At 42.9% G+C, this 17,137-nt stretch overlaps 1 protein-coding gene across 3 annotated transcripts in view; it reads right to left on the reverse strand.

The window, feature by feature from the left end:
* Nucleotides 1-1,553: 1,553 nt before the first annotated feature.
* Nucleotides 1,554-17,137, reverse strand: part of TPH2 (tryptophan hydroxylase 2) — a 108,080-nt gene continuing 92,496 nt past the window's right edge. For all 3 annotated transcript variants that reach the window (XM_040981636.1, XM_040981626.1, XM_040981645.1), the window contains 3 exons: nt 11,515-11,610; nt 2,492-2,625; nt 1,554-2,363 (listed from right to left, as the gene is read on the reverse strand). In XM_040981636.1, coding sequence (XP_040837570.1) covers nt 2,189-2,363; nt 2,492-2,625; nt 11,515-11,610 — 405 coding nt within the window. In that variant the 3' untranslated portion in view covers nt 1,554-2,188. The remainder of the gene's footprint in view (nt 2,364-2,491; nt 2,626-11,514; nt 11,611-17,137) is intronic.

Genomic DNA, 17,137 nt, shown 5'->3' on the forward strand with positions numbered 1-17,137 from the left:
TCCCATATGGGAGAGAGTTCAACTCTCAGTTGTTCCACTTTGATCCAACTCTCTGCCTATGGCCTTAGAAAGCAGTGGAGGATGACTGAAGTGCTTGGGCCACCGTCCCCATGTGAGAGACCAGAAAGAAGCTCCAGACTTCCAGCTACTAGCTTTAGATCTACTCAGCTTGGCCATTGTGGCCACTTGAAGAGTGAACCAGAGGATGAAAGCTCTTGTTTTCTCTCTGTAAATCTTCCTCTCATTAAAAATGATTAAATCTTTAACAAGAAAAAAGACTTTTGGGCCAGGCGCGGTGGCGCAAGTGGTTAAGTCCTCGCCTTGCACGCCCAGGATCCCATATGGGTGCCGGTTCTAATCCCAGCAGCCCCGCTTCCCTTCCAGCTCCCTGCCTGTGGTCCGGGAAAGCAGTCGAGGACGGCCCAAAGCTTTGGGACCCTGCATCCGCATGGGAGACCCAGAAGAGGCTCCTGGCTACTGGATCGACATAGCATCGGCAGTTGCGCTCACTTGGGGAGTGAATCATCGGACGGAAGATCTTCCTGTCTGTCTCTCCTCTCTGCATATCCGCCTTTCCAATAAAAATAAAAAATAAATCTAAAAAAGAGAGAGAGAAAGACTTTTAAGGAGAATGCTTCAGAAATGAAAAATCCTCAATAGTTGAAACAATCCAAATTCAAATTTCTAAATTATCATTGGAATTTTACTTCTCCCTGTTATATACTTAACTGTTTCTCATGTTCTTCCTAAAAACATTTAGTCCAATCTGACACACAATGTGCCCTATAAATGAATATCAATTAGTTTAAAATTACATGTAATTTCTTATTAAAGGACATCCTTGGAAATCAGTCAAGTGAATGTTTTAGAACAGCCAAATTATTTTTGTCACCTTTTTCTTCCATGTTTTCTTGCCCCTTTTCCCCTATCCAATATACTGCATTCTCAACATCAGAGTCAAAAGAGTAGTTGTGTTTTGTGAGGCAATCCAAATGTGGTGACATGCTCTCATCCACTCAACAGTTACCTGTTCCTTTAATAACCTGATCTTATTTCCCACAGCAAAGAACAGCAGAAAGAAGTGATCTGTCACGAGGGTTTGCCTAAGGTTGCCCAAATTTCAGAAAGTGGGTAAATGCTCTTGGTTCTGTCCTAGTTTGGGACAAAGAGGCGAAACACACATCGCCTGCTGACAACCCTTGATTGAGAACACATCCTACTGAGTGATAAGCATTATATTGCTGTTCTCCAACTACACATAAATGCACACACATACCAAAAAGGACTTTTTGGCAATGCGAAAGGAAAGAAGATGGTCTGAGAATGTTGGGGCACAAGTATGCCACTGTAGGAAAATCACATAATTTTCTCTGTGATTCAGTTGCCACATCTTTGGAATCAAAGATGTTCTTTATTACTCTATGATTGCAGTGTCCTCTGACCAGAAAAACAATAAATACTTGGAATGATAATTTACTTTATTTCAGCATAAATGTCACAGTTCCAGGATTTATTCGTGACCGTTTGGTCCTTCCAAACATTCTTTCTGGAAGTCTGATGTTTCAGAATACTCAACAAAGTTTGCCACAAATCATATTCTACAAGGTCAATGCAACGTATATGTTCAACTTGCAAAACATTCTTTCTTTCTAGTGTAATAGAAACAGTCAACCTAAAAACCATTCCAACTACAGTATTACCTCAATGATGTTTGAAGCACAATGCTGAGTCTTTTGCTAACATCATGGGAGCTTTGCTACAAGTCCAGTTTACCTCAAATCACGCTGTGAAAACACTGATACTATTGAAAATAGAAATAGCCTCACTTCTTTTTCCATTTTATCTAATGAATACCAAGGAAAGGTTTAGGACCAAGGAAGAAAAGGCCATTAGCTAGAATCCTAAGAACGTCATTTGTTACAGGTTTTTAACAGATGAGGGCTGGTTAAAGACACTAAACGAGACTACCAGAGCCATTTAAGACACTGAGGCGTGCTACAATTTTTCCTACAGTGAGTGGTTATCCGCTGCGGGGCTCTTCACGACAGTTCACACATAAACACAATAAGTTACTGGGAGGTCTACATATACAGAATTGCAGGCTGACTAACCAAAGCATCACACAGAACACTATTGGCGTTATACGACATCGTCTGAATCATGCAAGCAACAACATTGATTCCAGACATTAAATCCCAAGGTATTGGTTCATTTTGTTTAAGGCATCGCACACTGTGTTCAAATCGCTGCGGAGGTCCTGCACCACATTTTCAATACTTCTGGTGTCTTTCAGAATTTCAATACTCTGTGTGTAGGGATTGAAGTACACTGAGAAGGGACGGGTAATTGACTTTGCAAAGTCCCTGCAGAATAAACAGAAATAGAAGGATATTTGATCAACCCCCATCGGTACAAGAGACAGATAAAGGAGGGAACAGAGCCTGAAAAATAAAAAACCATTTTCTCTAGATGAAAGAAAAAACAAGTTTACCTCATTTTTTCTTTGGCTTCTTCAAAACTTTCTGAAACAAAGTAGGCTTCCTGGAAGGTGGTGATAAGGCATTCCTGTAAGCAAGTTGTCTTTGGGTCAAAGGCTTTCACACACGCCTTGTCAGACAGAGCATGCTACAAAACACACCACAAAACCCGTTAGACTCCATAATGAAACGGCCAAAGAGCCATGACATCACATTTTTACCACGCACTTGATAGCTACAGATTTCCTCGGCTACTAATCTGCCATGAGATACAAAACTGTCCTATGTGTAAGGTAAACTGGGTGTTGGGAAGGGTGCTATTTATTTGTTTGATTTTTTTTTTATGTCTCTCAGATCCTGGGGACAGAAGGAGATGAGATTTTTTATATTATTCTTTTTATTATAAGGCATTTCCATACCAAAGGGCAGTTCAGAACTGTACCCCAACAGAAATGGGATTTTTAATTTATGCTATGAATAGAAGCAGGGACAGCATAAATATGCTTCTAAATTTATTGCTATAAGCAATATACTGAAATTACACTTAAATGGCAGAAGTAATAATTACCTGCATGGAGAGGTAATTGGGGCTCTCTCTGAACTATCTGTGGACTCCTTGCGAGACATTTTGAGGCCAAGTACTGTGTATCAACAAGCTTGGAGGAGGCCAGGATATTTGAGGATACCCGCAAAGCATTCATTTACCTTCCACCAAGTTTAGCAAAGCAATATACAGCAGATAAATATTGTCAGGTGGGGGAGAGAAAGAAGCTAATATTAATAGCTATAGTTAGGCCAGGAGCAGGCAATAGAGAAACAGGAAGGCTGGTGTAATTACTCTTGGAACCATCATTAGCTCTGTTCAGCTCACTACATGACTGGCACTAAAACAGCAAGAAATAAAGAATGACTGTATTCTCAAGATAAATTCAGTGATGTCAGTGGCCATTTCCTGGCACGTGTCATCTGCCTATTTATAGGTCCCAGATTGATGGTTCTGAAATGTAGTGTACAGAAGAATGACTGAGGAAGTTATGAAAATGCTGACACCCAGGCCTTTATTTTATTTGGTAACTCTGAAGGAAACCCACAAGTCTGTATTTTATAGGCATCCTCACTGATTTGTTGAGATAAATGATTGAAACCTATATTTTGAGAAACAGTCCTCCAGATTTGATCTTTTTCATAATTTAAGAGATAAATTAGAAGAAAAGGAGGGAAAGGGGGTGGTAGAAACGGCCTTAAACTAGGCGTGTTAACACCATGGCTGCAGCCCAGGAGTTGCTCTTGTTTAACTGCATAGTCCCCAGGAGAGCCTCCACTGCCTCAACTTCACACAGGAGTTGCGCTGCACTTTTCCAAAGAGACAGTCTGTGCCAGTTATCTGGATCCTACCCAAAAGAGCTTTTCTATCTCCTCAAATATCTTAGTGACTCAGGTTTCCAAGGAAAATTCTGAAAACCTTTGTTATTCAATACTCTTAGTCCATTTCCCCAAAATTTCAAAACGCATAGAATGATTTAAAGCCCTCTTTGGAGAAGGCTGTAGGTGCCTAACTTGGAAAACCAAAGGACTGACAGGTGAGAAACGGGCACGTGATTTGCTCTGTAACCAAGTCCCACTGTCCAGGTCAATGTGTTTATGAATCATAGAAATAATGCAGAAGGCTTTTCAAAGTTAATTCATTCTTTTTTTTTTTTTTTTGATCCACAAAACCATTTCATTAGCTGCAGCTTACTACACCTGCAATTGTATTTGTACTAAAGCCAACACAGAGCAGTGAACATCAGGGGATCTGGGTCCCACAGGACCTGGAGTAAGGGTCTTTAAGGTAAAACCCTGAGCCTCAAATTTGGCCCAAAGCTTCCTAATAAGCTGACATTGAGCAAGTTGCTTCACTTCCGCGGGCAGGTTCCAGTATTGTCTGGAGGATGGGAGCACTAGTGGTGTGTATACAAAAGGTGTACACCAAAATCAAATGTGTGTAAAATCTCTAGTGTGAGGTCAATGTATTTAGTTATCTTTAATTCAGCTCAGAGACACGGACTGGCATGCCTATGCATTCAGTCGTACCTTCCCAGGCATGTGCAATCCCTCTCTCTCAGGAGTCTGGAACCCTGAGAAAAAGAGCCATGGCCCTGGCTATAGGGCTTCCAGCTCCTCAACTGTAACAGTGTTGCCTGCCCTAGGTTAATGAGGTCAAAAATCCCCCCCTCCTAAACACTTCCCTTTGCAGTGACACACAGCTATCTCAACTATTCTTGATGTAAAACCCTGTGATCCTCACTCTCTATATTAGGGCTGGTTAAAGTTGTCAGGGGTAAAAAAAAAAAACAAAACCTCAAGTGTGAAGTCAGGTTTATGAGTAGTTTGGGTCCTGGATTCTGAATAAGAATTTGCAGACAGTCCTGCATCACACCACAATCAAGTTTTCTCATGTCTGAATAACAATAAAGACCTAGTTTTGTATAATGTATATGTGCGTTTTTTGTGTGTTTCTGTACCAGTTCTTTAACCTCTCTTAAAATCATCAAAAGAAAACAGAAAGAAGTGAAAGTTATCCCCAAACCACTGACAGAATTTGGTCAACTCTGAAAAGCAACATTTATGACTCAAGAAAATCTAACCTCTCACAACACACTTTTAGAATGTGTCCTCTTCAAAAAAGAGAAGATGACTTGTGGGCACATATATAAAAGTCATTAAAAAGAATAAAACTTCCAGGACTAGTGCAGTGGGGCAGCAAGCTACTCCTCCACCGCGTGTAGGTGCTGTTTGCAGCAGGAGCATCCATACAGGTGCTGGTTTGTGTCCTGGCTGCTCCAGTTCTGATCCAATGCTCCTTTTTATAGCCTGAGAAGGCAGTGGATGACAGTCCAAGTGCTTTGACCCCTATACCCACAGGGGAGACCCAGAAGCAGCTCATGGCTCCCAGTTGTGCCTGTTGCAGCGATTTGGGGAATGAACTAATGGATGGAAGGACTCTATCTATTCTTCTTTCTGTGTCTCTGGCTTTCAAGTAAAAATTTGAAAAATCTAAGAAATAATAACTTGCAGCAATGTAGCTGGACCTCCTTTTAGGCAGCAATTACATTGCAGAAAATATTTTATTGCAATATGTGTAAATGAGTTAACACAGGCATTATGATAATGCTATTAGTCAAGTTATCTTTGCATGGGTCTAGGACCATCTTTTATTCATTCAACTGAAAGAATATTCAGAAGGGTTGGGAGAGGGTCCGGTGGTCTTATAGGAACCAGGCATGCAGCAGGGGGTGAAGGTGATAAAGAAAGAATCTCAGCTATGTATCCTCTGTAAACCATCAGAGGCTATTTCTTATTGAAAGAATTTCTGAATTGTAAAAATGGTCCAGAGTAGCAATCGCAGGGATGTTGGAGTGTTGAAACTTGAGAATGGAAGAATGCTAATGACTGCAGGTGATAGACCAGAACGAGAAGATGCATAGCAGACAATGCCCTTCGGCGTACATATTTCTGGCTGATATCCCCTTCCAGACGATTCTGCCTGCACCAATAAGAACAAAGCCAACAGCTTCACCAGAGTGCTACCTACTCATGCCTCATTAGCCAGAGCAGAGAACCCTGTCAAAAGTTCAGGCTATGGCAATGGCTTGGAGATTTTGTTATTGCTACTATTGTTTCTTGTGTGATTTATAATCCATCTGAGGAGAATATGAATAGATTTACATCAAGAGCTACATAGTTTGATGTATCTGCAAAGCATCTGGTCCTAAGGAATGTGACCTCATTGCTTAGGACTTTAGCCACTGCAATGATATCAGCACCCAAATGGATGCTTTGATTATGAACTTGGCAAAAACTCCTTTACTCAGTACATCAAGGTTGTGTTGTATTGAACACTATCCTCTATTCTGGCTGTGCTGAGTCTCAATTTCCTCAATGGGCCAGGTTTTGGCCAGATTCCAGGTAATACATCTACCACTGGAATGACTGCTCTGTGTGTTCTGTCTTCTTATTCACTCTTCCCATCCATTAAGAACTGGTTCAGAAAGGAGGGCTCTCAGTAGAGAGCCTTCTCAGGCATGTTGTAGTGTGTGCCAGACACTTTATTCACACTTGGTATATTATCTGGGTGTTCATCTCTTGCATTAGTAAGACAGAGGAAATCCCAAGCAGGATTGCCTACTCAAAGAGGCTCAGATCCTAAGTCTAGACCACACAACTCCAAAACTTGCTAGTTTGTGATAGTAAAAATGCTTAAGATAGTTACTTAATGTCTTTATAGTTCATCTGTGATGATATCATTTACCTCACTGAGTTGCTATGAAATTTAAGTAGGTTAATATATATCTATTTAGGTGTTTGCTAACTCTGCTCTATTACTTTCTTCTGATCATTCTTCATCATCATAACTATTTGTGTTTCTGTCCTCAGTACTTTGCACAGTACATGGTAAATAGTAGATACTCAACCAAATTTTTGAGGAATGAGTTAATAAATGGAATCAAAATTAAAGGACCTAACAAAACTATAATTAAACTGCATATTTCAATAACACAAAGAACCAAAATGTTCTAATAACCATATGTTTCTCAAGTACACTCCCAGTCAATGCTCAAAATAAAAACTCCAGGACCATGTACAATCCTGAACTTAGCCTAAATATCAAATAAAAGTTAAATTATTTTTAGTACCATATCCACACTGCATATCACAATGCATTCTAAACTTAAAAACTTGTTATGCACCAATGGTATTAATAGCAATTCTTAAACGACCAGAATATTTAAATTATCAGAATGCCTCAGGCCTCAATTTAAATGATCATTAAATAATATTTAATGTCAGAGTCCAGGTAAGCCTGAGCAGCGGCACAGGTGTCTGGATCCCTCAGCCACATGGCTGTGATGAGGGGACCCTTGCCAGGCCAGGATTCCTGCTGGGGATCCAGGCTCCCCATCCATTGCTCCTAGGTGGCCTAGGTGGAGAGAGAGTCCTGAGCTTGTGGGCAGCCAGACTGCCAACTGGCACTTCGCCCAATGGCTGCCTGGAAGTGAGCTCTGGGGTCTTGAGGGTATAAATTTATTGCCTATCCATGGATAAGGCCACTGTAAGTGTAGATGAAGAATGAATCATGAGGGATACCCAATGACAGGGCCACTGTACTCGCAGGTAAGCGAGGGGACTGAGACCTGGTGGTTTGGAAGGGAGAGACCTGAAGATCTTTATGAGTCAGACTAATTCACCAGCCCACATGGGAGTCCTGGGTTGGGCTTGCTAGCATGAAACATAGCTGACCACCACACAGCAGCACATATGCAAGCTATGGCTGGGTGTCTGTCTGGGAGGGCTAGATCCCAGTACCTAACAGCAAATGATGGATCCGGAGATGGGTCACATTATATTGGGCCATGAAACCAACCAGCACTCAAGAGAACCAGGTCTGGGGTGGATTCTGTGGTGGATGTGGACCCAACCCTATGGAATTACAAGTCCCAATCGTTAGCTTGAGAGTTGGGATAGTGACGGGCTGAGCTAGGTGTGACCATGAAACTCACTGATGCTCACTAGTACTGGGGCTGGGAATAAGCAGGGCAGACCCAGGCTGCAGCACCCGCATGAGTACCCTAAAACTGGGTGTGTGGTGGGCCAAGCTGCACCAGCTCATACAAAGGCCAGGATGGATGGGACAGGCCATGCCAGGTAAGGGTCAAGTACCCACAGGCACATGTAAGATCTGGATCTGGGAGTGGCCTGAGTGGGGGAACCTGGAAAACTCCTCTAGTGGGTCATAGCTCCTGCTGATAAGCATGGTCCAGGCCTGGGGGTTGGGCAGGCTGGGCAGGGTACTCCATCCATCCACAAATGTGTAAGTTGGTTTTGGAAGGGGGCAGACAGGACAGGGCAGAGCAAACCATAGCCCTGGTTTATTGGTATATTATCTGACTGTTCATCTCTTGTATTAATAAGAAAGCAGGAATCCCAAGTAGAAACTGGCAAGTTCAGAAACCAGGATGAAGTGCATGTCATGACAGGCTAGGCTGTCATACCTATTGGTTTGCATCAGTCAGGGATGAGAGCAGACTGAGCAGGTCCAGGTTCCAGCACCTGCCAGCGAGAGTTAGGACCGGCGGCCAGAGGAGCCAGGCCAGGCTGCAGCACCTGAATGCAAAGGCCAAGACAGGGGAGAAACTATGCCAAGCTAGGTCAGAGCAACCACTGGCACATGCAAGATCTGTAGCTGGGATCAGGCTTGGTTGGGGAGCTAAGGAGATGCCATGTTTGTGCTGTGGGTCCCACTGGTGAGCACAAGAGCTGGAATTGAGGCTATGGTCTGGTCTGGACATGGTTACAGTCTCCCACGGCATAGGTGTGAACTATGTCTGGAATGTGCCAGACTGAGCTAGACTCCAACATCTACTAGTGCCCATGAGAACCAGGGTGGGTGTAGGATGGGCTGAGATAGGTCTCTGCCTCTGATGAGCCAGATGTGAGCTGTGTCTGGGTGTTGACTAGGCTTAGCTAAGCTGTAGCACTCAACAGTAAGAACCAGAATGGGTAAGGGCCAGTCAGAAAAGGCTATTGTTCCTGCTAGGACAGGAGGTGAACTCAATAGGGCTGGCCCATGGACCCACCAGTGTGCACAAGATTTGGCATTTGGAGAGGTTCTGATGGCAAAACTTGGGAAAGTCCTCTGCTGGGACACAGTCCCTGCAGGTGAGCACAAGAATCAATAAAGGCCTGGTCTGGGCTTCTCCACAAGCTTACTCTTGGCCCAGGTTGGGAATTAGACAGGCTGGGCCAGTTCTTATCACCCGCTGGCAAATCCAAGAGTCAGAATGGTGTGTGGGTCATGCCAGGTTGGGCTGCACACCATCCAGTTCACATGAGGACCAGGACTGGGGCTGGCTGGGCTGACTAGGCTGTAGCCCCCACCAGCATGAGCTGGAACTAGGGGCGGGCCAGGCCAGGCAAGGTTACAGCATCCACTGGCAAATGCCAAGCTGAGACAGGCCAAGCCAGACTGGGCCACAGCGCCCAACCAGCACACATGAGATCTGGGGGAGAGTGAGCAAAACCAGTAGAGGGCTGCAGGGTGCTCTCCTGCTGGGCCACTATTTCCAATGGTGACTGTGAGAGCTGGAATTGGGGACAGATCACGCCAGGCAGGGCTACAACACAATGGCCTGCATATAAGCTGGATCAGAGACAAGCCAGGCTGGGTGGACTATACCTACTGATACATGCATAAGTCAGAGTGGATGAGGGTTGGTTGGGCTTTGCTGCATCATCAGCTGGCAGATGCTGGCACAAGGGGAAAACTCTGTCAAGCTAAACTGCAGTACCACTTGGAGAGTGCAAGATCCAGGAGTGGGAATGAGCCCATTAGGGAAACAGTGGGCACCTCCCTCTTGGGCTGTCACTACCACTGGTGAGCATGAGAATCAAAACTGGGACAGGCATGACTAGACAGAGAGTGGCACCTGCTGGCAAGTATGTGGGCTGGACAGTGGCATTGTTTGGGTTGAACTAAGCTTCAATGTCCATTGACATGTAGGAGAGCTAAATGGGATGTGGAACAGACAGGACCAGTCTACTGTACATACTGGCAAGCACAGGAACCAGGGCAGGGGTTGGGCCTGGTGGGGGCTTATTTCATGTCACTCTAACTAGTCTGCAGCTCCCACTGGTTTGTGTGAGGGCTGAGCATGCATTGGGCAGGATCAGGCTGGACTGCAACACCCATTAGTTTGTATAGAAGATGAGACTGAAGACAACTAACCCAGCAATTGCAATTAACAGTGTACACATAGTCTGATTTGGGCGACGGACTGTGCCAGACCCTGTATTGGCAAGCACACACAAGAATCTGGTCTAGGATCACCTCAAAGTTTCTTTGGCCATCTCTCCAGTTGAACTGCCGAACTCAGAATCATGGAGAGAATTACAGGTTCCATGGTCTGACCATGGAGTGCATGTGTCAAAGCTGAGCCTCTTTAGTGGCTTAGAGCAGTGGACAGCATATCCAGACACACATGGAGGATATGGCAGTACACTGGAGACTGCAGAGGACACCTGGTACCACAACAGAGGACAGAGGACAGATCAAATTGATCAATTACCCCAGCCAAAAGTTAGTAGTGAATTCCTGGACAACCAGACTCTAAGGTGAGCTACGTCAACCAGCGGATTCTGGAGAGATTTCATCATGCTTGGAGTGGCGAGATCAGCAGTAATGCAGAACTGTTGAACTATTGAAAATACTTGAGCAGGCTCCACACTGGGGACCCTGGGATGGTTGGGTGGCTGGGTGGGTCTTCTCCCCTTATATCTCCCCTCCCTTCAGATACAGGAAAGAAAAAAGAGAATCTGAAAACAATTATCTCACCCACTTTCTTCTAGCCCTTCACTCTTTGCACCCTAATCAGATATGTAAAAATTTATCAAAAATAAAATTTATACAATTAAAATATAATAACAATAATATTTAAGGCAAAAAATAGCATCTAGTAAGCACTGCTACATGTATTGGGTAGCTCTCTGACAAAGTAATCACTTGGGGTTTTTTTAAATGCTTATGTCCACAAACTTTATTACACATTAATTTTGAAGAAGCTAAAATAAACTCAAACTCCTCTGGGGCAATAGATTGTGGGGAATCTATGGAAGTCATGGCAGTAACAAAAATATCATTATTCAAGCTACCTCCACAAGTAACTATCTAAGAACAAGATCTTTGTTAATTGATTATACGCTTTCTAGCACCAAATTGAGAAAAGTCATCTGTTACCTGACACTTGGACATATATTTGTCATTCCTGTTGATTTGTGCACATGGCCACTCATCCATTGGAGGCACACTACAAACCCAGAAAAGACATGACCCATTTTCAGAGGTGCTAAGTGTAGGTCAGCACCCACATCTGAGGTGCCAAATTCTATTAAGTATTTATGGGGAGTCTGTAAATAGAAATACTCAGACAAATCAATCGATATTTTCCATGACCTTGAGCAAGTGTGCTTGGGAAGGATGCTTTCATCCACAGCTTCATACCTTTAATTCTCCAATGGAGGAAAGTAGTCCGGCTCCATATGCTCGCAGTTGTCCTTCTTGCTTGCAAAGGCCAAACTCAATTGTAAAGAAATAGCACTGAAAGCAAAATTGACACACACAAAGTGGACTGGTCAATAAGCTCTTTGATAGAATAAAATTGTGCCCAAACTGAGATGTTGCACTATGTGTAATTTCTTCAGCATGATCAATTTAAATACACTGTAAATACACAATATGTGTTGAAACTTATTCTCAGTTAATAATTCTCCCATAGTTTTGAGGTATATGTAAAAATTATTAGCATCTACCATCTTACAATCTTGTGTTCCTTGAACTCTGCAACCCCTTGGACTAAATTATGTTCCCTACAATTTAAAAAATAAAAAACATACAGATTCATAAATAAATATATATATGTAATAAGTCATAAGAACATGCTACTACATTTATTAAATTATGGTTCAGGAATGTTAATAAGCTCGTGATAACACGAACAAACAAGTGGGATGAGAAAATGGCTTTTATAGTTCATTTTTTCACTCAACAAACTTAAGCTGAGTATTTAATAGATACCAAGGCTTGCTAAAGAGTTATGAAAAAGAAGTGAGTGACCAAGAAAACATGCAAATACCTACAAAATTATTAAAAATTATCATTTAAGGATGGTCTAGTAACATCTTAACTTCATATCTACACTGCATATGTATGCACATGTGTATTAGACAAACTCCACAAAGTTCATGAGGACTCAGGCATTATGGTGCAGCAAGTCAGCATCTGGGAAGCCCAAACACCACACTGGAGCATCAGTTTGCTCCTAGGTATTCTATGCATTATGCCCAGCTTCCTGCTAATGCATCTACAAGACAGCAGAAGACAGCCCAAGCACTTGGATGCCTACCACTCATGTGGGGAACCCCGAGGAAGTTCCTGGCTGCCAACTTGTTGCAGACATTTGGGGAGTAAATCAATGATTGGAGCATCTCTTTCTCTCTCTTCTTATCTCCACCCCTAACTGCATCTCCTTGCCCTCTAAAATATTAGAAACAAATGTCATGAAAAAAATGGTACTAAAGATAATTTGATGAAAAGATATGTTGATGCAAAAGATTTGAAATCTATGTTGTAGGGTCACAGAAAACATATATTATGAAAAAACTATGCATGGATTTCAAAATTTTTATTCAATAATAAACATTTTTAAATTTTAAAAAATATATATTTGAGAAATAAAGAGAGAGGGGGAGACACACGTATGAAGATCGACGAATGAAAGAGCAGCTCCATCCACTGGCTCACTCCTCAAGCGCTTGCAAGGGCTAGGGGCACAGCAAAGCTGGAAACCAGGAACTCAGAGCAGGTCTCCCGTGTAACTGAACCATTGCCACTGACTGTGTTAGCTGTAACCAGGAGCTGGAGCTGGGACTCAAATCCCAACATGAGGCTCCATCTTTTGACCTGCTACCTCCAACTTGCCTTTAATTACACTTTGCACAAACATTTGGAAATTTCTCATAGCTCGCTGTATGCCCTGTTTGTGTCATATAGAGAGCTAAGTCAGCGGCCTCTGCTTGATAAGAACCAACTTTCAGAGCTTCCCTTGGATATTAAAATCTGCAATTGACTCTGTTGGGTTTAAGAAATCAACCTACACAGAGAAATCTTTGCGCACACACACCACACACACAAAATACCTCACAATGCTATTGGTGGGGGGCGGGTACTGAAACAACTCTATTTTTGTTCTCAGAGAAAGGTGAGAAGCAGACGATGAACAGTAAAAAATGCATTAAATTAACACTGTCCCAGATTAGTGATGATAGAGCAATGGAGGTGTTGAGAAAAAGAATTTAAACACCCCTGAAAGGGACCAGAAAATAATCATTTCTAGCCCATGGCAGTTTGCTCTATTTTTATTTGAAGGTTAAGCCGTCCCTTAATTCAGGTGGAGATTTGTATTTTGTTCATGCGCATGATCCAGTGTTGTGCACCTGGCTAGCATCAAAGGACTGGGCATTTTCAGGTCATGGAACTTAACCTCCAGAGGCCACATTTCCTTTCTGTATATTTCTCCCAGAGAGGCTGGCATCACAGCCCTTCCTACCAGCAAGCACTCCCTCTTCATTTGCCCCAACGTCTTTCTTTTCCATCACATCACCTTTAACACAGGCTGAAATTTATGGCGTATTTTTATCTGTTCCCTTCACAGGACTATAAACTCCAGGAGAGCAGCACCTATGTTAATTTACAAGAGGGCTTCCCAGCCTCAGCATTACAGACAGTTTAGGCTGCACAGGTCTTTGATGGAGGAGGCTTTCCTGTGTCTTGATGGGTGCTGAACAGCACACTGGCCTCTACCCACCAGGAGCCCATGGCATTCTCCAGGCCAGTTGTATCACCTGAAAACCTTTCCAGATGTTGCCAGATGTTTTCAGCGTGACATCACCTCTGGTTGAGAACAACTCCAGACTAGCACCTGAGACATCATAAGAACTCAATAAGCACACAAATGGGTAATGAATGTGTGCATAAACGAATGAATGAGCCTGGGTTAGGTGTACAGCATGACAGCATGGTGCAGAGGATAAGCCTGGATCAGAGTCTGTATCCTGCCCCAAATTAGTTATGTAAGTGAGATATCTCTGGATTTCATTTCTAGGACATCTGTCCTTCCATTCACACATCAATGCTACAAACACCTCTTGGGCATCAACTGTATACTACAACCTGCTTTAGACGCGAATCACGTGCAGTGGATAAGACAAAAAAAGTTCTGATCCCACTAAGTACCCATGCTACAAGGATGAAACTAATAACTGCAGCAACAGTAAAAAGCAATAGAGATGAAAAGTTCAGGTAAAAAAGTCTCCAGGGATAACGCATTCCTGCAAGGTGCCAGCTGCTTAGATAGGACGGCAAGGGAAGGCCTTTCTGAAAAGATAGTATTTAAACTGCAGTCCATTTAAATAGCAGATTTTCATTAAGAAAAAAAGGGGGGGTGTGGAGAAAAGGTTTGTGCAAGGATCTATGGGAGAGTATTCCTGATGGAGTAAATGGCAAACGTGAAGGCCTGGAGGCCGGCAGACTTGTTTCCAAGGGAAGGGACAGGATAGTTCACGGCAGGAAAAAGCTTTCAAAGGATCCCACGTAAGTGCTCCTGGGTTCCAGTCCAGGCTCTGCTCCCACGCCCAGGTCCCTGTCAACATGCATCCTGACAGGCAGCAAGCCATGGCTCTATGGGGTATACATTGTTTCAGCAGGAGAAGTGTGGTGCGCATTCCCAGTTCCTGGGCTTTGGAAAATGAATCAGATTTCTCTGTCCATCTTTCTTTATGTTTCTTTGTCTTTTTCTCTCTTTACAATTTTTAAAGAAATCGTGATTGTTCTGTGTAAAGAACATAATGCAGAGGAGCAAAGGGAGAAGCAGAAATGAACACACTGAGATCTGAGGGGTCAGTGAAGAGGGCTGCGGGTTGGGCCAGGAAAGTCAGAGGACAGGGAGAGTCGGTATCACAGAGGCCTCTTGGGCATCAACAATAACCAAGGTAAGAGAGGGAAGCAGATGCTGAAGATTCAAACACAGCCCTTCTACCATCCAGAAGACTTCACACGATCATGGCCCAATGGCTCACTCACACAGTCACAAGCAAAAGGCTTGGGGGCAGCCTGGAAGTTCAGCTCCCCTATAACAGTAAAAGGAAAATGCAAATTTAAGAGATCCAGAGCTCAATATTTCAAAGAGCTTAACATCTGCCACTTTTTTTCAAGTTTCTAGACCAAAAAAAAAATGGATGCATAATTTTAGAATTAAAGAATAGAGAAATAACACTTTAAAGCAAAGGAAACTGGACATTCATAGTGTCCTCTTCCTGGGCCTCTGGCTGATATCTCCAATTTACATTGTATTTGAAACACATGACATAAAATAAACTCAACAACAAACAAAAAAAATGAAACTTATGACATGATATTAAATGACATGTCACTGAAGAAATGAAAAAGAAAATCAAAGACCTTCCTGAAGCGGACAGTGCTATCATACAACCTATGAGTCAGTGAGGAAATTAATAAGAAAAACAAGCTTTTGTTTGAATTTTATGTTTCATGGCTTTTCATTTAAGGGGATTATGGTAACTGTGATTAGAGACTATCACATTCAGATGCAACCATCAGTGTGTTTCTCCACTTCCACATCAAAGATGGACTCCCAGTGAAACTGCTGAATATATCTTGACAATAGGTTGCTGGACTCTGTCACTGTCCATACTACAATGTCAGGATACACTTAAATAGCAGAATGATGGACTTAGCATTGTGAGGGACCTTACTATTGTAATGATATGGGGATAATTAGTGGGGAGATGGAGATTTGAGGAGGCGGAAAGGTGAATCCCAAAACTTATGGAGCTATAATAATGGAATAATTAATTAATTAATTCAGCAGATGACATGAAATACTTGCAGATGTCTGGTTGATTATAGAGGAGTTTGGGGGAGTTGGGGATCTGGGGAAGTACTGTGATATTCAAAAGCATCCAGAACATAAGGAACCATGGATGGAGCATTTAGGTCAGCTATTCAGGGTCTGTTTCTTTCTTTCTTACCCTGTGTCAACACAGACATAATGCATGGTGTGGCTGACATGCAAACAGGTGGCAAGACCTTCACTGGAATCTCCTTGACAGCCACACACATGGTCTACCCATGGATCTGGCAGCCCACCCTACTTTAAGGTTGGGATTAAGAGGCTTACCTCATCAATAGGACCAAAGATTCAAAGTTGAATCACTGACCAGTTTTGTCTTTAGATCCTATGCTTCTAAAATTGGGACAAGAGTCAGGAAAGAGCCACGGTGCCTCTCCAGGACCCTTTGTTCAGAATGCTCTCTGGCTGCATACCTCATCTGGGAATCCTTCCAGAAGCACTGACCTTACCCAGCTCCATCTGCTCACTCCCTCCCTGCCTGCCCCTTTGCCTCCCTGCTGTCCTCACTCGAAGAGGGTAGGACGCTGCTCTGTGGCCTGCTCTGCTCAATTAGACCTTTCGCTTAGAGACAGTTTTTCCATTTGCAGCTCCATGTGTGACTAACCGATAAAAAGAAATGGTAAATTCAACCTGAAAATTGGGTGGTAGCAAATTTGAATTATGGACTGGCTCGGGATCATTTTTCCTTTTCTGGTCTTTAGAGTGGTGAAAACCTCGAGATGTAAAGGGCCTAACAATCAAGCAGGCAGAAGTGATTTCTCCTGTCCGTGTGTGGAAAAGCAAAGAGGTGTAGGGTTAAGCTGGATGACCCCTGGGGCACCCTTTGGAGTCTAAGCATCTAACTTACTGCTCCTTAAAACTTTAAGAAAAGATAATTTGCTTTTCTCTGAGAACTCTCCAGATGTGGATCTATAATATATTCCCTGGAGGCTTACCAAACAAATATCTCACCTATTGTCAAAAAACGAGGGAAAAAAAATTACCCTGAAACTTATAAATACACCTGCAGATTCTTGGCCACTAATGTCTTTCAAATAGAAACAAATAACACCAATACCTCCCAAACTGAAGGGTACTATTCATCAAAGTTGACACTCATGAATTCCAAATTTTAGATACCACTAATAATACATAATT

This window comes from Ochotona curzoniae, unplaced genomic scaffold, assembly GCF_017591425.1.
Source record: "Ochotona curzoniae isolate NIBS_2020 unplaced genomic scaffold, NIBS_Ocur_1.0 contig_1014, whole genome shotgun sequence".
Classification (NCBI taxonomy): Eukaryota; Metazoa; Chordata; class Mammalia; order Lagomorpha; family Ochotonidae; genus Ochotona; species Ochotona curzoniae.